At 41.9% G+C, this 21,781-nt stretch overlaps 1 protein-coding gene and 2 long non-coding RNA genes across 3 annotated transcripts in view; 1 reads left to right on the top strand and 2 right to left on the bottom strand.

Annotated features, from left to right (window-relative positions):
* Window positions 1–1,987: 1,987 nt before the first annotated feature.
* MDM2 (MDM2 proto-oncogene) lies at window positions 1,988–19,164 on the top strand. Its single transcript, XM_019543245.1, has 10 exons — window positions 1,988–2,205; window positions 5,280–5,354; window positions 5,739–5,872; window positions 6,658–6,707; window positions 7,292–7,359; window positions 7,522–7,612; window positions 10,013–10,173; window positions 13,085–13,240; window positions 13,948–14,025; window positions 17,496–19,164. Exons 1-10 carry the CDS (start codon window positions 2,152–2,154, stop codon window positions 18,042–18,044), a joined length of 1,416 nt encoding a protein of 471 aa, XP_019398790.1. The 5' UTR covers window positions 1,988–2,151; the 3' UTR covers window positions 18,045–19,164.
* LOC109315517 overlaps window positions 9,382–21,781 on the bottom strand; it is a 17,349-nt gene continuing 4,949 nt past the window's right edge. Inside the window, exon 3 of the long non-coding RNA XR_002102524.1 lies at window positions 9,382–9,392. This is a non-coding gene — a long non-coding RNA (uncharacterized LOC109315517). The remainder of the gene's footprint in view (window positions 9,393–21,781) is intronic.
* On the bottom strand, window positions 10,904–21,596 carry LOC109315516. Its single transcript, XR_002102523.1, has 3 exons — window positions 21,179–21,596; window positions 16,165–16,170; window positions 10,904–10,915 (listed from the first exon to the last, which is right to left on the bottom strand). It is a non-coding gene; the product is annotated as an uncharacterized LOC109315516 (long non-coding RNA).

Below are 21,781 nucleotides of genomic sequence, written 5' to 3'. Positions count from 1 at the left end.
GCTGTCACACAGTGGCAGAGAATGAACATTGATTGGAAAAAAAATGGGAAAAACCTCTCAGTTGTTTCTATTTCACAGCATTGAACTGAAATAATTCTGGAAGTCTTTTTCAATGAAGCCTCCTCTCCACCCTCTGTCTCCCCTCTCCTCCCCTTCTCCCCACCCTCCTCAAGTTTTAAATTGTGGCTCCAACATCTCCAGAAGAGATACTTGCCTCTATCCTTCAGAGTAGGTGATGCAAAGTGATATAAAGTGGTGCACCTGGGCAAAAATTACCCAAACTACACTTGCTCTCTGATGGGCTCCGCATTAGCTGTTACCGCATGGGAAAGAGATCTGGGAGTCATTGTGGACAGTTCAGTAAAAACATTAGCTCCGTGCTCACCAGCTGCCAAAAAGGCAAACAAAATGTTAGGGATTATTAAGGAGGGAATTGTGATCAAAACGGAAAATGTCATTATATCCCGTTAAATCCATGGCAGGTTTCCACCTTGAATATTGTGCCCAGTGCTGATCCCCACACCTCAAAAAGGGTAAAGAAGAACTAGAGAAGGGCAATAAGGAAGATTAGTGGTATGGAGGGGCTTCTGTATGAGGAAAGCCTTAAGAATCTAGGCCTATTCAGTTTAGAAAAGATGTTTGGGTTGAGGGGGGGAGGGGACATGCATGAAAAAGGGTTTACAAAATATTATATGGCAAAAAGAGAGTAAAGAGGAATTTATTTTTTACTCTCTCAAGAATTAGAAGTCTCAAAATGAAACTGGTAGATAGTAAATTTAAAACAAATGCAAGGAAGTTGTTTTTCACACAGTGAGCCATTAAAGTGTGAAACTCATTGCCACCAGATGACAGGTTAGCCAGATTCAAAATGAGACTGGACAAATTCTTGGAGAAAAGCGGGGAGAGCCAACCCTAGGGGTGTGCAAGGCCTGAGGCATATCAGCCTGTGTGGACGGGGTCTGGTGAGCGGTGGCACCCTCATCATGTGCTAGTGGCGCTGCCCACAGGGCCCCCCAAAGATTTGCCCCAATTCACCCCCCCGCCAAGGGATGGCTCTGAAAAGGGGTACCAGTAGCAATGGAGCATGGGGGTTAGGGGTGTAGCGTCTGAATCAGAACTGCCTTGACCTTAAATGCTGGAGGCTGCAAGTAAGAGGAAGGGGGAGACCTGACCATGCACCGTTCACTCTGCCCTGCAGCATCCGCTGTCTGCCCCTGACACAGGCCTTATGGACATGCAAAGTGGTGTCATGGGCCTTAGCCCCATGGAGCAAGTTAGTCCCTCCGTTAATAGAGGGAACCTGGGCAAGCAGGGCGCAGTCTTCCTTGAAGCCCACTGATTACTTGGGCACCAAAAGAAGGAAGCAGGGATGGGAGCAAAGGTCGTGGGTTCACGAGCCCGCTGCGGGGAACAAGGAGCAGGGCACCCACGGCCCCTCAGACAAGTCCAAGGAGTCAGCGGACGCTGCCCAGTGAAACTGCGCGGAGACGTGATCGGACAAGGCCGGGAAACGTTCTCGCAATGCCCCGGGGCCTCCCGGCCAGAGCCGCCTCCCTGGTCGCACAGAGCTCGAGCAGAGCCGGGCCGGGGGACCAGGCGGCCCGGGGCCTTGGCAAGACCGTCCGATGCTCTGCCCCATCTTGTGGCCGGGGCAGGCTTCACGGCGGTGCTGAGGCAAACCACCGCTAGGGCAAGCGGGTGATGCTGACATGGCGCCGCCTGGCAGCGATGGATGAAGTCCGGGGAGGGGGAAGAGGTCCCCAGCCCCCGCCTCTCCGCTCCGGGCTCAGGGGCCGGTGCGGAGGCGGCGGACGAGGTAGCCGCCTGCTCCCGCCCGCGGCTAAGAAGACTGAGCGGAGCCGGGGTAGGTAGGCCGAGACGCCGCCGCCGCTCCCGCTCCACCCCTACCGCCCGCCCGCCAGGGGGCGCCGGGGCGGCATGAGATGGCGGCGCTGGGCACTGAGCCGGAAGCGGGGTGCGGGCCGGGCGGGGTGGGTGAGTCAGCGGCCGCCGCCGGGTCAAGCTCGGACATGTCGCGGCCGAGCTAAGCCCCGACTTGCCCCGAGCGGCGCCGTTTAAAGGCCGGCGGCGGCGCTCGTTGCCCGCGTCTGTCGCCTGCAGGCGGATGTGCAGCGCCAGCCCCGCGCCGCCATGTCCGCCGCCGCGGAGTGCCCGGACGCTGCCGCAGCCGAGCAGGAAGCGCTGGTCAGTGCTGGGGGCAGGGCTGGGGGTCCCCGGGCCGAGGGGAGGGGGGGGCTTGTGCCGGGCGCGGGGCTGGCGGCCTGCTTCCGGGCCCGCGCGCCCCTCCTGCCCCGCACTGCCCGGGGCGGGCCTGGGGACCTGGCGAAGCCGCCTAGCCCGTGCCCTGCTCAGGGCAGGATCAGGATCAGGATCCCGCGGCTGCACCACACAGCCGAGCGGCCTCCACCTGCTCTTGACAGCTGGGAAGAATGGAGATCCTCGCTTGTCCCCTGCCTGCCTGCCAGCTACCTCCCCGTCCCCCACCTGCTTCCCGGGACAAACCCCGGGTCTCTCGCAGCAGAAGACCCTTCTGCCCTGGTTGCTTTCGGAGCCACCAGATAACCAAAAGCAACAAATAAGGGTCAAGCCGCATTGTTTTCCACAGGCTGCCTGAGTCTGAAAGGCTGGAGTGCTGTTGAGCTCCCGCTTTGCCTGGTATTTACTACAAGGAGTAGTATTGCCAGTTCTTGTGATTGTTGGCGTTGTTCTTAAAGCCTGCGCGTTGGGAATGTGAAAAACTTGGCTCTCTTATATACCTATATAAAAGAAAGAGCTAAGTTTTTTTCACATTCCCAAAGCATCGACTTTAGGAACAATGCCAAAAATCACAAATTGGCAACACTGAAGCAGCAATGTCTCAAGTCACAGCAAGTGAAGTTAGGTTAGATAGTGGGACAAACTCACAAAGAAAGTAAAACACTGGAACAGGCCACCCCAAGAGGTGGGGGAAGCTCCATCCTTGGAGGTTTTTAAGACCCACCTGGACAAAGCCCTGGCTGGGATGATCTGGTTGGGGCTGGTCCCGTTTTGACCAGGGGGTTGGACTCCGTGTAGATTGCTTCTCGGCCTCTTGAAGGCTCAGATGGAGCGAAAACATTTATTCTTCAATCTGTTCTTATCAGTTTAATCGCTTCTCGGCCTCTTGAAGGCTCAGATCGAGCGAAAACATTTGCTAATCCCACTGTGTCAAAAATCATGAGGCAAACTCTTCAAAATCAAGTAATTTAGAATGTAAATCATGAGATGCTGTTTTTAAAGTGTGCCTTTCGGGGCAGGAGTGTTATTTGTGAAGCTCTGGGGGTGTGTGGGGTTTGGAGCCTGGAGAGGGAGGTCCCCGCACACCCTGGGAGGATGCGGGGTACTGTGGGTCAGCAGCAGGGCTGGGGGGGGGATGTGGCCCTTTCTCTGTCCCGTCTCTTCCCCTCCATAGACTTACCAGCGTGGCACTTTCTGAACATGCCAGAAGAAAAAAATCCCAAGGCTTGATTTGTCTGTCAGGAGATCATGCGTCAGAGTTAATTTGACTTGGAGATCAGGAGTCTCATGATTTTTTTTTTCACTGTAGGCGACCTCCTGAGGTCCTTTCCAACCCTAACTTTTTATGTTCTAGCTCTTACTGGAGCTACGGCATGATTTCAGTTGTGGCAGGCTTTGGTGGTGAAGTGTTAGGAAGATGCTGTTCTCTCATGCGTGTTTTTCTACTCTTGCAAGTACAGTAGGATATAAAAGCTACTTTTTAAAAAGATGGGGATATAGAGACTTTTAGACTTTCTCATGGAACTGATCATCAGTGTAAAGCCCAGTCTGTGATCATACCTGAATGAATGGTGTTAGAGCCCCAAGATTGGCAGGCTCCTTGCCGACACAGAGGGTATAGCTGTGCGGCGTCGGGCAGTGCAATGCTGAAGCATGTTGCAGAGGGTTTTGGTCAGTGTGGCTCTAATGTGGCCATGCTGCTGCTAATTCAGACATTACTGCAGCATGTCTATAGGCATACTCAGGAATCTTCAAGCATAGGCCTAATTGCAGGGCTTTGTAAACTCCTGTGTATACATGGTATGCTTTTTCCTCTTTTGGTGGGATGTTCACTTTTTACAGAACTTGTGTGTTGCATACAGCTCTTGCATGAAAGTAATCGGTGAAAATGTGTGTGTATTGGGGTGTCTAATAGCAACCCAGTATTTAGGTTAATTCTTTTCTACGTAAAAGGGTTCTTTTAGCTATTTTGAAGAAGCTCAGATACCTTTTGCTGTTTACAGCAGGCCTTTGAAATGTGAGTATGGGTGAAGGCATTGGGCTAAAAAGTTGTGGAATCTCCATCTGTGGAGGTTTTTACTGGCTAGGCAGAACCTTGACTGGGATGATCTAGTTGGGAATGATCTTTCTTTGAGCAGGGGGTTGAACTAGATGACCTCCCTGAGGTTCCTTCCAAACCTAATTTTCTATGATTCCAAGTATCTGGGGTTTTGGGGCCTGTGCAATTCTTCTTAGGGTTTGCTAAGAGAGCCTATTGAAAATTACTGTTTTCCTTCTGTCACCTGAGAACTTCAGAAAAAAATGTTGGCTGTGTACACATAAGTGTACATAAAGCTTTAAAACTAGATGTGTGCTGCCACTGAGGCAGCAGTGCTACCACTGGTGTTGGGAGTACTTAGAGGCAGGTCAGAACAGGTGTACTTGATGGAGGGAGGAGAGGCTGACTGGGTTTATCTCCATCAGTGCCCAAGTTTATCATCTAACATCAAGCAGTCTGTAACTGTTACACACCTGGTTGTGATACCAGTAGAAAGACTGAGGATTAGGATAGCCATAATGGCATGTCTTGCTGTGAGCAGCAATGGCTCTTCTTTGGACATTATCTGCTATAGAAATTCTTGCGTTTCTGGGAGAGGGTCAGAAAGGTAGTCTGAACTCCCTTAACCCAGTATCCCCCTATACCTGTGGGATGATAGCCTTCTACTGCAACCAGCTACTGTAGCTGTTCCTGTAGCTCCAATGGAAGCAGTCTGTGTGGTTCAGGGTTCATGGAGGGATGGTTATAGTTGCATGTCATAGGGGGCTTATATTTACTTTTTTTTAAAGAAAAGAATTAATTTTTTACGTGGTAATTTTCAAATGTTTGACTTTGCAACCTGAAAAACTTTCCTTTTAACATAGCTTTGTACACATGTCATACAGTTTTTAAAAGTGCTTTAGATGCTTTAGGAAGCATTTATAACTTTCTAAATTAAATGTGTTGTTTTCTTCTGTTTATTCAGGTTAGACCAAAACCTTTGTTGCTGAAGTTGTTGAAGTTTGCTGGGGCAGAAAAGGATACTTTTACTATGAAGGAGGTAAGTAAGCAAAACATCCCATTAATAAAGATGGATAACAGTAAATTGCCTTCTTACAAGTTCATTCTCCTTTTATTTATGAGTGAACAAGTGTAGTAGTGTAGTTCACTCACTGGATTGGGCATAGGAAATTGGGAAACAGTTCTGTTCCTGACTCTGCCGTTGACTTGCTTTGTAACCTTGAATAAGTCGCTTAACATGTAAACTACAGCTTGCTCACCTGCAAAATGGGGAACTGTACAGAACTATGAGAACTGTGGGTGAAAATTGCTGTGTAAGGGAAGTTGCAGACTTTTCAGTGGGTTTGATAGTAGGGGATTTTGGTTAGTTCTGTGCTGCAAAGTTAAACGTATTTAATGTCAGTATGTTTGACTTGTATTATAGGTAATGTTCTATCTTGGCCAATATATTATGACCAAACAATTATATGATGAAAGAGAGCAGCATATTGTCCACTGTGAAAATGATCATCTTGGGGATCTCTTTGGAGTACCAAGCTTTTCAGTAAAAGAGCACAGGTAACATTTTTGTATTCCTCATGAATGATCAATACTGAAGTTAAAGTAAAGTGAAGTGAATTTTATGCTGTGTTCTGTAATTTGTTGCATTTTTTTATTTTTTATTTTCATGAAACCATTTTTATAATTGCATACCACCTTGTCCAGGTCTTCCTCTGAAGACCCAGCTCATCCTAGGTTTATTTTCATAGTTGCCACACCTCAGAAGATCTGCAAACTTCAGAAGTGTGCAGTAGGTTTAGGCTGTTCTCTGTTCTGAAGAATTTTTATTTTGCCCACTCAACCATTGAGTAATGACAACATAATTACAGCATACAGACACTAAACTGTCCATTAAAGATAATTTGAACCCTGACTAGATTCATCAAACTAATGATTTGGTGAGAGGGCATTTCTAGACGAAACCAAAACTCTTACAAAATACTTCCCATAAAATATATATATTTTTAAACAGAAAACTTTTGTTTTGGTGAGTAAATTTTGCTACTGCTTTGCCTTTTCGTATTCTTTAAAAAAAATGGGGAAGGCAAAGGTTAAAAAGTGAGGTTTGTTTTCACCAAAAAAATGAAACAGCTAGCTTCCAAACATTAAACAATAATTGAGCAAGAGAGAACTTTTCCATTTCTATGGTATGTATTCACAGAACCCCCCCCACCCCACTTTTTTGACCAGCTTTGATCATCAGTCACAAAAAAAGTTTCAGCATACATAAATTTAAAACATTATATATGAGCTGGTGTACTATACTTCTGATTTACAAATTGTTTATCTTGTTCCCCTCCAAGGAAAGTATATTCAATGATTTCCAGAAACTTGGTAGCTGTCAGTCCACAAGGTAAGATCGTTTAGGATGGTTGGTTGTAGTTTTTTATTGCCATGCCTTGCAGAACAGACAGTATTCAATTAACTTCTGTTTATGGATGGAGAGTTTTTTGTTTGAACACCCGTGGTTTAAAGCCTTTGTAATTCAGTATGATTCCTAATGAGTAGTATAGTACAGTTATGTTGATATAAGTTTAAAATTATGTTTTATTTTTAATATTCAGCATTAATATTGAACCAGTTATTTATACATTATTGTGTAATACTTTTACTTCTCACAATATTTTTTTTCATCTGTGGAAAATCCCCAAAACACAAACCAGACAGGACTATAATTCTGAGCACATTAAAAAGCTCATAATAAGGGTGTGACCTTTAAAACGAGATTTTTATCTTTTTCTCATTTGTAATGTTACAGAAAAGCCTTAAACACTTAAGAGTATAAACTGATTTATTTTCCCCTTGTTTCAAAATTATACATTTGTGAAATTTAAGTATTTGCTGCTTCAGTGCCTACAATTATTTTGTTTTATTTCACTTTTCAGCTTGTACTTTGAGCCTAAAGTATGCACTGCATTATGTATTTTTCTTTTTCAGAATCTACAGCTTCTAACGCATCAGAGACTGATGCCAGCTCTACTCTTGAAAAAGGAAATGTTCTAAAGGTGATCTAACTGCTTGATATGTTTTTAACACCGTGATTTTTAAGTTAATAATCTTATTAGCTTTGGCACTGAGATTTGGATGCAATTGGAAGATTAACAGTAGTATCTTGTGCTGTTTTAGTTAACACGTTTGTTATTTGTTTTTCTTTTTTTTTTAAATAGGAAGGCATGCAGGACTTAGAAGAGAAACAGACCTCCACGCATTCAAGTGTTAGACCCACTACCTCTTCTAGAAGAACCCACAGTGAATCTGGTATGTACAGATGTTTAACACTGGATTTTCAATACTTTATATCTGTAATAACATTTAACTCGGGGCATACCTCTGCATGTCACTGGCTGTTGTTGTTTTTTCTTTTATGGAAATACCCTTTTCCATGTTAAATTCTCCGCTGTAAAAGGTATTGATTGACAGTCCTAGAAACTAAGTCCCTTTGCTCATCTGCAAAATAGGTACAAGATGGCACCCCAAGCCACCCAGCCAGAATGCTACAATCTTCATCTTCAAGAAGTACCCGTAGGGTCAGAGAGTAACTCAGTCTTAGTGCCCATTTAATCCACCTTTTTTTTTTTTCTAATGCCACTACCAGTTGTGTAGCAGTTATAGCCTGATATGAGCATCTTTTTGCGCAGAGGTTGACACCATTATGCTCATTTCATATAACTTTGTAAGCAGCGACCAGGAGATAAATTATGCTGTTTGTAAGCTTCTGTGTGTTCAGTTTAAGTCAGTGACATAGAGGTGAAAAGCTTTATTGTATCTAGTTATGAAGGGGCACATTTTCACAGTATCTTCGCAGATACTTTGAAAGTCTGGTCCTTTGAGTCTCTTCATTCCCTTTCATCACTAGCATGACAGCTTGACATTTATGAGCAAATGCATCCTGAAAATGTGACGTTATATCTAATATTTAATGGCTGACTAGCTGGTATGTTTGGAGTTGGGTATAATTTTCAACCTTTATGGAGCACCACCACCAAACTTTTTGTTGTAACTGACAATGTTTTAGAATCCTCCCTACCAAACTACCTTCCATCACTTACCTGCTGACTATTGATAATTGTAATTAATTGACTAATTGTAGCCTAAAATCACTGCATGGTATTTTATTTTTTTCTCTGTTGCTCAGGAACACTGTTTGGTTGCTAGATCTCTAAGGTATCATGTTTGTTTTTTAGTTTGTAGGCACTTATTAGCCTATTCTAAAACTATACCGCATTGATTAAGCATTTCACACTAAATTAAAAGAACATCTTTAATGTTGTAATTCAAACTAGTAAAAGGATGAAATTTCACAGTTAAGGATCATGACTGTGATATTTAGCACAGCTTCGCAATAAGGTGCTACTTATTGCAGGCTTGATCATTAACTTTGTTTTTGCATCCATTTGTTAGTTTGTTACAGCCTTAAAAGGTCTTTTAATATAGTGTGTTTTATGTACAATTTTTTTTTTAATTTATAGGAAACCTTCCCCTTAAACCACTATACTTGTTACAATGGGATGGTAGTGGCTCCTTTGGAGCCACTGATATTTCCCTGTAGTGTTTAGAACCCTTGTGGTGTGGTATGCTATCAGTACATCACGGAGAGATGACAACTTTAATGCGGACAACGATGGACAGGAGCAACGGTTGGGCCTGGGGGCACCTAATTTTGAATGTTGGGGCTCTCAGGGCAAGAAAAGAAAAGAAAGGGACTGAGCCAAGAAGGACCAAGGGAAAGTAAGAGGAGTCACAAAGTATGTACAAGTGTTCTGTTCTCTTTTCTCTTAAAGTTAAAGAAGCTAGTTTTAGAAATCTGTGGAGTTTTCAACTTTTTTACAGTGCAGAATAAGCCCTGGGCAATAGAGGCTGTGTGCAGTAGGCACCAGTAGGGGACAGCAAGCTCTTTTGAAGCGTTTTTAAGCCAATTACACAATGCTGGTTGAGAATTTCGCTCCACGGTTACACATTGACTTCACAGTTGATCTTATGAGGGATTTTGACAGACACTTAAGCGCCACTTCTTGAAGTCAGTGGAGTTGAACTTTGACTCATTTACCCTGTCCCCAAATGCTGTTCCCCATCTCCTTCTTTATGCTACTGGAAAGCATTTGAAACATGTGAAACACCCAAAAAGCATTGGTTTGCTGCCTTCAAATCAAACATTTTTCTGGGTCCAGTTTAAAACAGTGACCTATGGTTGATATCTTGTACATCATGCATTACCCCAAAGGCGCATTAAGCACGGAATTATTAACTCTTAAAAATGGGGGATCATAGTAAAAAATCTGCCATCCAAATATGTACGACTATATGCTATGTACTTATAAAATGCAGAGCTTTCACAGGTGCCTGAAAATGGTGAAAGCATTTAAGATTCTTGAATTATTTCTACTGCCTGTAGAAATTACTGTTCATATGTTTTAATGATGGGGCAGCAGAAATATCAGTCCCAAGCATTTTTCATATTGTTTCTGTTTTAGAAGTATTCCCTTCTCTTTTTGAAACGTTGCATTCCTTTGATTCCCTCCCCCGCCTATTGTAAAATGCTAAATGACTTTTCACATTGAATTTCATAAATAATTTCATTTTAACTGACTCAACTGCATGCAAATGGTAAACTACATTATATGCCTTTGTCTTACTACACTTTCTCTATCACACACGAAGAAGATGATTCCTCGGATGAATGGCCTAGTGAAAGAAGAAAACGGCACAAGTCAGACAGCATTTCGCTGACTTTTGATGAAAGCCTGTCATGGTGTGTAGTAAGTGGGCTATGCAGAGAAAGAAGCAACAGCAGCGATTCAACAGACTCTCCTTCAATTCCTGTAAGTAGAGATTTGTTGCATTGATATTATGTTTTCAAATTTCATAATTTGGCATGCATTTATGATTTGAAATATGCACATTAACCAGTAGTATTTGAGGACTTCAGTAATTCTAGTGTTGTATCTTCTTTACATGTATTCAGAAAGAAAATAAATACATTTTTACTTCTTGGTACAGGATCAAGCAAGTGCTGGATCTGACTGTCCGTGTGTTATGAGATTGATAGAAGCAAAATCACAAATAGTTAGTTAGTTTTGTCTCAGCTGCCATTTTAAGTTCTTTTCAATTCCCTGTTATTCAGATGGTGCATATTACCCCATCACTGACCTGGCCTCTGCTGGTGCTCTATTTTCACTGAATGCCAAATTGATTACTGGGTGTCATGCTGAATGTTAAATACCTCGAGTTGCTGCCTCTCTAATCAAATGTTACATCGGCTCTGGTGTTTTAAAGTTCATGGCTATTTTGAAACAATTATAGCAATCGGACTTTTTTCTATTTGTATACTTATCTCCCTTTTAACAGCCATCTCCTTGTTTAATTTAAGGCAAAGACCCATGGTCTTGTATGTGTACTTCAAGATGGACAACAGTTTAAGATTAGACTAAGCTTAACCTGTCTTATCCCTAGTTTCCCATCTATAACATGTGAGTTAATGTTTACATAACTTTAAGTGTCTATAGCAGAGAAGTATTATCCAAATCCAAGAAAACTTCGCATTTAAGGCAACCTTCCTTTCCCCTTCAGTAATTGGATTCTAATACATGGAAAATTAGAAATTCTATACAACTTTGTATGTATAGAATCTAATTATTGTGGGGGTTCCTTTTAAATTAATCTGCCCCACCACTGCAACGGGAAAAGCAGTGGTGGGGGGCAGGCAGCCAGAACCCTGCCACTTGCCTCCTCCCGATATTTTTTGCCTGCTTCTTCCCCTCTCCTCCCCCTAGTTACCCAGTGTGCCTGCAGCAGTTCTGGTCTGGGGCAGGATCAGAACCAGAGCAGCTCCCCTGCACCCCCCTTCACCCTGCAGTCTCGCCCCCCCACACCCTGCTGTACAAGCCACCTTTGAGCTACCCAGGTAGCAACTCCTGCCCTGGTCCCAGGCTGGAGCTCAAATTCAAGACTAGGCTTTTTCTCACACCATGGTTTTACAGTCTACCATGGAGGGGGGCTCATCTCACCAGATTTCTGGACCTGTGGGGAGCCCCAGGCCTTGCACCCAATTCTAGCATACAGTGCTGACACCAGGCTTCAAGGTCCAGTCCCAGCAAGTAGGGAACTGGCAGGGGGTAGCACTGGGCCTGAAGGCCCAATCTTAGTGCTCTGGGACAGCAGGCAGTGGTACCAGGCCTCCAAGGACCAGTCCCAGTGGGAGGGAGGCAGTGCTGGGGCCCCAGGGATCAAATATGGTATGCAGGGGCACACTGGAGTGATGCTGAGCCCCTAGAGGCCTATCCCAATGCATAGGCGTGATTGCCCCCCACCCTGCCAGTTCCAGCATAGGGGGCTTGATCTGGCCGACAGACCAATGCTGCCTCATTCATCTTGCCTACGGGGCCAAAAGGTTGAGCACCAGTTGTCTAGTTAGTAGGTGGATGAGAAATATTTTTGTTTAATTTACTTGTATTTTTCTTTAATAGTTTATATTTTGAAATATATGTTTACATTTCACTTGTCTCATTCTGACTTCCTGGTTCTGAAGAATAGTTTGAATATTAAAAAAAATTAAACATTATTTAAGGATAATATTTCTGAATTCATAGAATCATAGAAAATGAGGGTTGGAAGGGACCTCAGGAGGTGATCTAGTCCAGCCCTCTGCTCAAAATAGGACCGTCGCCAACTAGGTCATTCCAGCTAGGGCTTTGTCAAGCCAGACTTTAAAACCTCCAAGGATGGAGATTCCACCACCTCTGTAGGTAACCCGTTCCAGTGCTTCACCACCCATCTAGTGAGTTTTTTTTTTTCCTAATATCCAACCCAAACCTCCCTTGTTACAACTTTCGGTAGTTAAAGGTTGCTATCAGATCCTCCCTCTCCCAGTCTTCTTTTCTGCAGACTAAGCCCAGTTCCCTCAGCCTCTCCTCAGAAGTTGTGCACCTCAGCTCTTTAACTAAAGGTGCACTGATATCAGTCTGATATCGGATCAGTACCGATTATAAAGAAGATTTTGTAGATCTGATATCGGCCCGATGGGGCTGATAATTTGGCTGATAAATGCTGCACAGAGCAGTTGGCAGGATGGAGAGCTGCCTCCTGCTGGTAAGTCAGGAAGGGAGGGAAGGGGTGTGGGGGGACAGATCAGTGCCCCCCCACATTGAAGAGGGGGCAGGGGCAGGTGCTGCCCAGCTGGGGGTGGGGCCACAGGACAGAGGTGCGGCTCATGGGGTGGGGACAGCTCCTGCTGCTGCTTGCACCCAGAGGGTTGGGGGTTTTGTGCCCCCAGATCTGGCATGCATCCTGGCATGTACCCCTTGCCCTCACTTTGGTTTTTCTGCCATGCCGGCACTCCGGCACCTTCCAAGGTAGGCATTGTGGTGTTTTTCAGCACTCCGGCCAAAAAACGTTGCCTACCCCTGTTCTAGTCCATTCATCTAGCCTGTCCTTCCTCAGCTTGCTTGCTTGCAAGAATGCTGTGGGGATTGTATCCAAATCCTTGCTAAAGTCGACTGTATCTGTATCGTGTCTACTGCTTTCCCGGCATCCACAGAGCCAGGTATTTTGTCATAGAATTGTGTGGTTGCATCCAAGATCCTTGAAAGCATTTGACTGCAATAATTCAAATTGCTGTCAATGCGGCAGCAGAAGTTTCACTTCACTATTATTTCTCTGTGTACACATCAAGCAGTTGTAGTTATCAGAATAAATTCATGAAGCTAAATTTATTTTCTGTCTTTTTCTGTTCAGGATCTTGATGCTCGTTCAGTAAGTGAAAACTCTGATTGGCTTGATCATAGTTCTGTCTCGGACCAATTCAGTGTTGAGTTTGAAGTAGAGTCTATTTATTCAGAAGATTATAGCCACAATGAAGAAGGACAGGAGCTCACAGACGAAGATGATGAGGCATGTATTGTTTTTATTTGGAAGAAAAACAGAAATATAATTTTGTTTTGCATCTCACCCCAGAGCATTTGCATAGTTGTCTTTCAGGACTAAGAACTTTTTGTTATGAGATTAGGTTCTGATTCTGTGTGAAGCTGCAATGTGAACAGGAGCCCACTGATATCCTGCCCAAAAGTTTGAGAGGAGAAATGGGTTGATAGAAATGAGTTTTTTGATTTATGCTTTATTTTAAAATAGTTTTTAACTCCATGAACGTAACCTTAAAATTAGGAATACAGACCTTTACAGACATCTAGATTTTGTATTTTTAATGTTTAAAATATGCACTAGATTACAGCAATCTTTTTCATTCCTGCTGTAGTAATGAGTGAAATGTTTTCTTATTGCTAAAAATGTCATTCATAGTGGACATGGACCATTTGAGGATGTGTGCATTGCGCACCTCTCAAATAGTTTACATTTGAGAACAAAAGCTTCCAACACTTGGACTAACTAGTCTCTAACCATAAAAAGCAGTGCTTATCCTAAATTCAGTTCACAGAGGAAATATGTGCAGCATCTGCTCATGTATGCATCGTTTAATTTTCCTATCTTAAAAGTATGTTTTTGTTTTAAATATTCCTAGTTATGCTGAACTACCTGCTTTAAGTTTAGTGGGAAATAAAATACCGAGCAAAATGAAACTAAAATATTCATTCTTTCATCAGGTGTATCAAGTAACTATATATCAGACTGAAGAGAGTGATGCCGATTCATTTGATGAAGATCCTGAAATTTCACTAGCTGTAAGTAAAGTCTTAATTCATAAAGCATCGCAAATCTTCGGAGTTAAAAGATCAGGTCCAAAAATGTTTATGAATTTTTTTATTTTTTATTTTTGAAGCCTTTGGCAGGGAACCTTTTTTGAAAGCTTTTTGAAAACCCAGATATGTGAACTGGAAGCCCTTTGTCCGTCTGGTTACTAACATGCTCAAAAAACTCTCAGCAGATTGTGTGGGGCAGGGTTTCCTTTTACGAAAGCCATGTTGACTTCTTCCCTGGCAGCTTGTATTTGTCCATGTGACTGCTGATTTTTATTCTTCATAGATTCTGTCAAATAGCCATTAATTCAAGTGTCATCTGCTAACTTGCTGAGGGTGCGGTCAATGCTTGGACACTCCACTTGATACGGGCTGCCAGCTCATTGAGCTAGGTTTTTGTTTTGGGGGGGGGTTGTTTTTGTTTTTGTTTTTTGAAGGGTTCCTTTTTGCCTCGGATGGCCTCCTAACTCTGCTGTTAAAGCATTCAGGAGTTTAATTGGACTGCGTGGTACCTGTTTTGAATGATCGTGTACACTCTTTTTCCTGAGCCTCTAATACAGATTTTTTTTTTTAAATGGCTTCCAGGTTGTTGGCAGGTGTTTTACATTTTTAACTGCTCCATTTAACTTCTTTCCATCTTTCTCATTTTTGTGTAAGTTCCCCGCCTAGAGTTTAAGGGTTCTTTTTAAATGTGAGACTTAGAATATCTAAGTTATTTTAGAATGAAAAAACAAATGTACTTTCTATTTATAATTCCTCTCCACAGCTCAAATCTGAGTAAGAGGTAACATCCAAAATAGTTTGAAGCCTTCTTATTATGGTGTAGCCACTTGCAGCTCTATAAAGCTGGGGGTGAGCTTTGAACATAAGGGAGAGTTTCAGCCTTCATTATGTATGCAAAGTGCAGGGCAAACCCCTCTCTACAATGACAATACTTTCTCTTGGACTGTAGAGAGAAGTATTTTATCAATATGCATGTTAGTTGAAGTGGGTCCTTTAGGAAATTCTAGCATTTGGTGTCAGGCTATTTTGTGTTAGGTCCTGAATAATAGCTATCCCATAGGACTTAGTTATTCATCCTCTGTGTTGGGTCACTTCTTTGAAAAATTTCTTACAACATTAAAGGTCACTTTCAGGTTTTCTTGAAAATGCAAGAGCCTCTTCAGACTAAAGAATAAGGTTTTACAACAGAGTGCTACGGAAAACTACGCTCTTAAAATGGCTGCTGTCGCCAGTTTGCAGTGGCACTGAAGTCACAGACTGCCCTCTGCTGGTCATTTCGGAGAAGAGCATCTATATTCCATAGTCTTGAGCAGTGGTGTTAACCTTCCAGCTCGATGGGGCCAGTCCATGATGAGAGTCCGTAGGTCCAATCCAGTCCAGCATGGTGTCAGTCCATGGGTGCAGTCTGATGCGCCAGCCCAGCTCTGGAAGCTGTAGCAATTAATACTGCCACTGTTCTCCTGCTGCCAAATTTCTGGAAATGTGGGAAGCCCCATGGGCAGATTCAGCCCATGGGCCAGAGATTGAGCACCACTCATCTTGAGTAACCAGTGTTCTCCATCTCGTGACAATACAGAGATGTTAACTTGTTCTCTCTGTGCTTGGGAGCAGTGGGAGACATCAGCTGCTGGTTTAGGACCATGTGTCCATTGGGAATAATAGAGAGAGCAGCTGTTATGTAAGCATTCACAAATTTCTCTAAGGAGAGTATTTGTTTTTTTGTATTAATTTATTTTTGTAGATAAACTGTCAGTTAAGAAAAATAATGGTAGAAAATACATGTTAATCCCAAATATTTATTAATACTGTTAGGAGGGAGAAATAAAAGCTTGCTAAATTACTCTGAGCCACTAAAACACTAAAATGCATTCATTAGAAAATGGGGTTAAATCGACTCATAAAAATAGTGGTGATTTATTGCTAAGTGCAAGCACCTGCCTGATGCAGCACTTGCTGACAGTTGTGCAGATGTTCAGAATAGGATCTTGCATGCTTCTGGCCTCAGTCCCGCTCTGAGAGGCACACCTCCCTTCTCTAAGTTTGAGAACTCCTATACCCTGCTGGGTTGGGCTTACTGTCTCCTGAAGGCTGAATTATGGCACACCTCCCAAAAAGTATGACCCCCCACTAGTTTCAACAGTAAGGCCATGTCTTTGCTACAGACTTATAGCATAGTGACATCCATTACACCATTTTTGGCTGACAGCTGTCCTGTAAAAAAACCACAGTGTAATGTCTTGAGATTGCATACATGTTTTGCCTTTTACTAAAGTTTTCCATGGAGAGGAACAGTTACACTGCAAAACTGCTCGTACTGGTATAGCTTGTTTTGCTTGGTGTGTATGTTTGCAGAATAAGCTGTATCAATAAAAAGTCTAGCTTTGCCAGTGTAAGCCGAATCTGTACTAGCAAAATTCTGCTGGTATTGTCTAACAACTTTACCAGAATAAGTAAAAATACTCTTCGTGTACTCAGAACAAAGTTGACATTTTTAGTGCTACAGCTGAATGAGCGAATTGGCATGTACTAAGAGGAGTGAGTCAGTTCTTGCCCTTAGGTGTTGTTTTGGGTGTTTAGAATACAGATGGTCATCACTGCATCAGTTACATTAGCTTTGAAAGTGTAAACCCATCTCAGTGATTCTACCAGCCAGAGACTTTTTTAAAGGTAACCAGATGCGGTGAATTTGAAGAATAGGAAAAGGGTTCCAGTCTTACCTACTGCAGCCTACCAGCTGAAATGGAGCCACAATCTGTTGTTAAGCTAGTTAAATAGAATAATTAAAAGACAGAGCTGACATTGGTTGGATACCTTGTGTATTTTCTTACCTTAATGTGTATTAATTTTTTTTCAGGTGTAACCAACACTTGTATATGCTTGGTCTTAGCATAATTATATCGTAATTTTAACTTCCTCAGAAATGCTTGCAGCTTCTAATTCCATTTGTGAATAGTTTCCCTCCCAACACACTCATGCTCCAGTCCCCTTTGGAAATATAGACACACATGAGAGTTTTTGAACAGTGTGCAAATTTGCATTTGAGTGGTAAAAGATCAGGTTTTTGGAGCTTTTTAAGTATATAGGATAGATTTGAGTCTTGTGTCTATGATAGTTATTTTTGGCGCACTGCCTGCATAATGGTATTTTTCAGTGTTGTTATTCCCATTTAGTTTTAAAAGGGGGTGACATTTTGTCTTTTTCCTCCCACATGGCAGATTGGAAGTAAAGATGATTTCTTGCCTATTTCTGCCTTTTAAAAATAGAATCCCGGTATAATTTATTTAAACTTTGATCTAGCCAAAGCTCTTGCCAGATATTTCAAAGCAGTTAGTGTTGTGTTTACAACAGTTATGAATAAATATTTTCTCAGTAGCAGTTTCTCTAATCTAGAAGTGTTCTAATGGTAGGAATGCCAAAAGACTTAACTATTTTTTCCTTTCGATTCACTGAAGGATTATTGGAAGTGCCCTAAGTGTAGTGAAATGAACCCACCTCTCCCACGGCATTGCCACAGATGCTGGGCTCTTCGTGAGGACTGGCTTCCTGATGAAAAGAACTCCATATTGGAAAAGAGCGAATTAAAAAGTTCCACTCAGCTTGAACCTGAAGAAGGTTTTGATGTTCCAGACTGTAAGAAGGTGAAGATGGATGAAGGTAAAGAGCCAGATGTTGAAGAAAGTGATGACACTGCAGTACAAGCCTCTGAATCTCAGGAAAGTGAGTACTCTCAGCCATCTACATCTAGCAATATCTTTTGTAGCAGTCAAGAGGACAAAGAGTCACAAGAGAAAGAGGAAAATACAGAATCCAGTCTACCTATTACCAGCATAGAGCCCTGTGTTATATGTCAAAGTAGACCAAAAAATGGCTGCATAGTACATGGTAAGACGGGGCATCTCATGTCATGTTTTACATGTGCACGGAAACTAAAAAAGCGGAATAAGCCCTGTCCTGTCTGTAGGCAGCCAATTGAAATGATTGTGTTAACTTATTTTGGTTAGGAGGATGTTGAACAGAACAAGTGCAGTAAAGCAAAAACATTGCAAGATTTCATGGACTGAAACTCTGATTTTAAAAAAGCCACAAATTATTTTTGTATGTTTGAAGACTTATTTTGGAGGTTTGCGCCTGACACAGATAACGTTTGCACTGGGTTTATAGCTGAATGCATTCTACTTTTAGTCATTTTGGAGGTTCTCTAAAATGGAGATAAGTTTGTTTCAAGATCTGGAGCAAGATTTTCTACCAAGAGTCACATTTCACATGCAAATAGTAATGATACCTGTATAAGTGGGTGACATGCGTGTTGTAAAAACAGAAATTCAAGGCTTGTCAGAAGAGACTTCTTGTAGAAGTGTGTATTCTTGGAAGTCCTGCTTCTGTTTAATCACTATATAGAACATTTGTAAAGAGATGGGGAAGTAAAAGCAATAAATTCTAGTCTGTCTTTCTTAGCGAAGACATAATAGAAGCTTAGAACTCCAGAGAAATAACTTTTTGGAAAAATAACAGTTTGACTCATTCATCCTTACAATTGATATGGATAGGTAAATTAAGGGGAAGTACTTCTGCTGACTTGAAGTAACCTCAAAAATGTGAAAATTAGTAAAGCATTTCTAATAGTCATCTGTTTCAATTAAAAAAAGGAATGGAAAGGAGTGAGTTTAGGAAGTGGGGGGCCGTTATTTTTACAAAAACAAAGCTACATTTTAGTCACTATATAACTTGTGGTTTTGACACCATCCATTGTTGAAAATAGTACACTTCTTGAGCCTAACTTCAAAGTTAGTTTTTCTAATGAGCATAACTAAAATGCATTCATTAGAGTTCTAATGAGCCTTACTTCAAAGTCAGCCAAATCAAAATAGGAGTTAAGGTTTTAAAGGCATAAGCGTTTTTAAAGTCAGTAATTTTCCTGTTGTTTATGCCTATGCTCTAAGGTGGTTGTATTTTTCTTGGCTTATTTCTGATAGTTGAAGAGTTTTGAGGTACTAGACCAGCCAGTTACTTGCTGAAGTAAGATTTTAAAAACCATTTTGTTATGACATTATAGGGAAAATTGTAATGTGTTTAAAATAGAGTTACAATTTTTTAACTCTTACAGTCTTGTTAGTTACAATTTTTTTTAAAAAAATCAGTATACTTTACCAAAAAGGGAGAAATAAAACTAACTACACCTTATCTAGGAAGCATTGCATAATTTCTGTAGGATATTTACAGAATGAACTGGTTGCATATTTTTGTGGTGAATTCCTAGAGGTAGCAAAAGTGCTACTAAATCATATACTAAATGATTCTTATGCAGTGAAGTTATTCGGTTTGCTTTGAATAGCTACTTCTGTATAATATCCTTATTGGGAGTTTATCCTTTCTGTTACCTGATGTGGTGCTCCTGAAGAAAGTAAGATTAGAAGAGCAGATTTTGGGGGTCTATCTAACTTTGAGAGGCAGTGTTCCCACAAAGTCCACCAAATAAAGAGTGGTGAAAATATAAATGTTTTTGACTTCAGATACTGAGATCCTCTGTGACTTACAAAGATTGCACTGCTTGCTTGTACTACAGCTCTCTTAGCTTGGAAGCTCCAAAACTGGTCTAAAAATGCTTGTTCATTATAAATTATTCTTGTATGGGAAGGGGGTGTCATTGTCGATGCTATTTAGGTTTTTAAAAAAATAGCGCCTATGACAATAGTAGTCATACAGAATCTGTGTAGGCCAAGTCCAAGATTCACAGACGACCAGGAGGTGGCCAAGTCGATGATGAAGGAATGAAGAATCAGAAACTACACAGTAGAATCTTACTGGCATTGTTGATTTTAATTTGCACATAAAGAATTTTTTCTTGCCTCAGTTTTTAACAGAGACTGAATTGCCTAGAATGGTAGTAAGGTTTTTTGTCATTTATTTTTGCAAAATACAACTCAGAATGTTTGTCTAGTATGTTTTTTTTTTTTTTAAATTGGGGCATAACTGTGATTCAGTGTTTCCTTGCTACTGTTTATCAAAAGACATCTTGGATATTTTTTCAGTTTTGCTCATTTGTAAATCCTTACTTTTCAGCATTGCAATGCAATTTTTGTCATTAGTTGGAGGCTCTTCATATTGGTCAGTAGTAACCTTTTCCTCCTGAGTTTTGGCAAGAGGTGTTTCCCTTCTTAACAACTTTATTCTTCTGGTTGGAGTGTTTTTAAAGCTGATGTTTCTCATTACAGTAAAAGATGTTTACTGGCACCTCCCCATTCCCCACTCATGCCAGATATCAACGGGGGGGTGGCAGCGGCTGGATGCGGAGCAGCAGCAGCACACGGTGGGGGGTGGCAGCAGTGGCATGCGAGCTCCCCCCACCCTCCCCCTTTGCATCTGGCCAGTCAGCCAGTAATTCCAGTTTAGTAGAGTGTTCCAGTTACTAAAATGTGGGTTAACACAGCCTTTACTGTATCTGATGTGTATAGTTCCTTTTGGCTCTTCAACATATTAGTCTCCCAAGGAATGAATCATAAATACTCCTACAAGAAAACAGCTTGTTCCCCTTTCTTAGAAATATTTGTGGTGTCTGATGCATGCCTCTTTTTCTCATCTGCATATGTTGAAAAGAGCCCACCAAACTTTAGTGGCGTGGAGGAAATGTATTCATGCCACAACAGTAGGTCCAAACTCATTCTTTTGTAATAGATGAGCATCTTTTGATCTACATCAGGTGATGTTTTCTGACAGTTAAAGTATAGGTGCAGCTTTTAAGAGCTCTTAAAAAGCACAGCTTCTTCCTATTTTTTTTATGCTGTGTTAATAAATAAAGGTGATGAAACTTTCAGCAGCTTCTGTAGAGAAAACCAAGAGGTTGGGGGTTGTAGGCAGTAAGGGAAGAATAAATGCAGAGTTGCATGTAGTTTAAGGGACATGATTAAGCAGCCACATTGACCATATCAAATACTGTATTTTTGTATACAACAATCATGACTTCCCATCAAAAATTCAGCTGCTGGAAATTGGGGTGCACATTTATAATTGATGAAATATGGTAGTTTCTTCTACTTAAGCCTCAGCCCTGGAAAGTGAAAGTAAAGCTGCACCAATGCTACATGTAGGGCACCTTAGCTACTAGTTGTGGACACAGTCTTTCTCTACACCTCCCTACCCCCCCTCCAGGGGGTTTCAAGGAAATATTTCCCCACCCATCATTCTGCCATTCAAAAACAAGGTGCATACTCTTTTCAGGGGTACGTTGTACATGAGAAAACGCAGTAGAACTTATTTTTGACTGTCTCCTTGATGCCATCCCAGTCCTATGCTTCAGTGTAAGCGTTTTATAGTGGCTGCAGGGGAAGTCGCAGGACAAGGCAAAAGGATAAGTCCAGTATTCCAAATCTGAAACTTTTTTTGAAGCCAAAGGTCTTTTTTTCTCATTAATTTCAGTTGGAAACAGTTGCTGTGACATTGCATGTTTATCCTTTATGTCCCTTCTCCTTCACCCCATGGCATCTGAATTATAACAAAAGTTGCAGCTTTATTCTAAAAACCCCCAGCAGGTTTAGCCACTACATTGGGTCCCTAATCCTCATAGTTTTGTAAGATGTCAGTGGTATTAGTATTTGGAAAGCATGTCTTTCCCCACAGTATAATACTCTTTCAGGTCACTATCTGCATTAGCAAGAAAAAAGCAGGCCACAAATATGGTTTCCCCCTCCTTGCTGTCTGTAGAACCTTTTGGAGTGCTAGATGCCTGTACATGGCTACATGG

Source organism: Crocodylus porosus, unplaced genomic scaffold (assembly GCF_001723895.1).
Source record: "Crocodylus porosus isolate Cpor-Errol unplaced genomic scaffold, CroPor_comp1, whole genome shotgun sequence".
Classification (NCBI taxonomy): domain Eukaryota; kingdom Metazoa; phylum Chordata; order Crocodylia; family Crocodylidae; genus Crocodylus; species Crocodylus porosus.
This window is presented reverse-complemented; position numbering and strand designations above follow the sequence as displayed.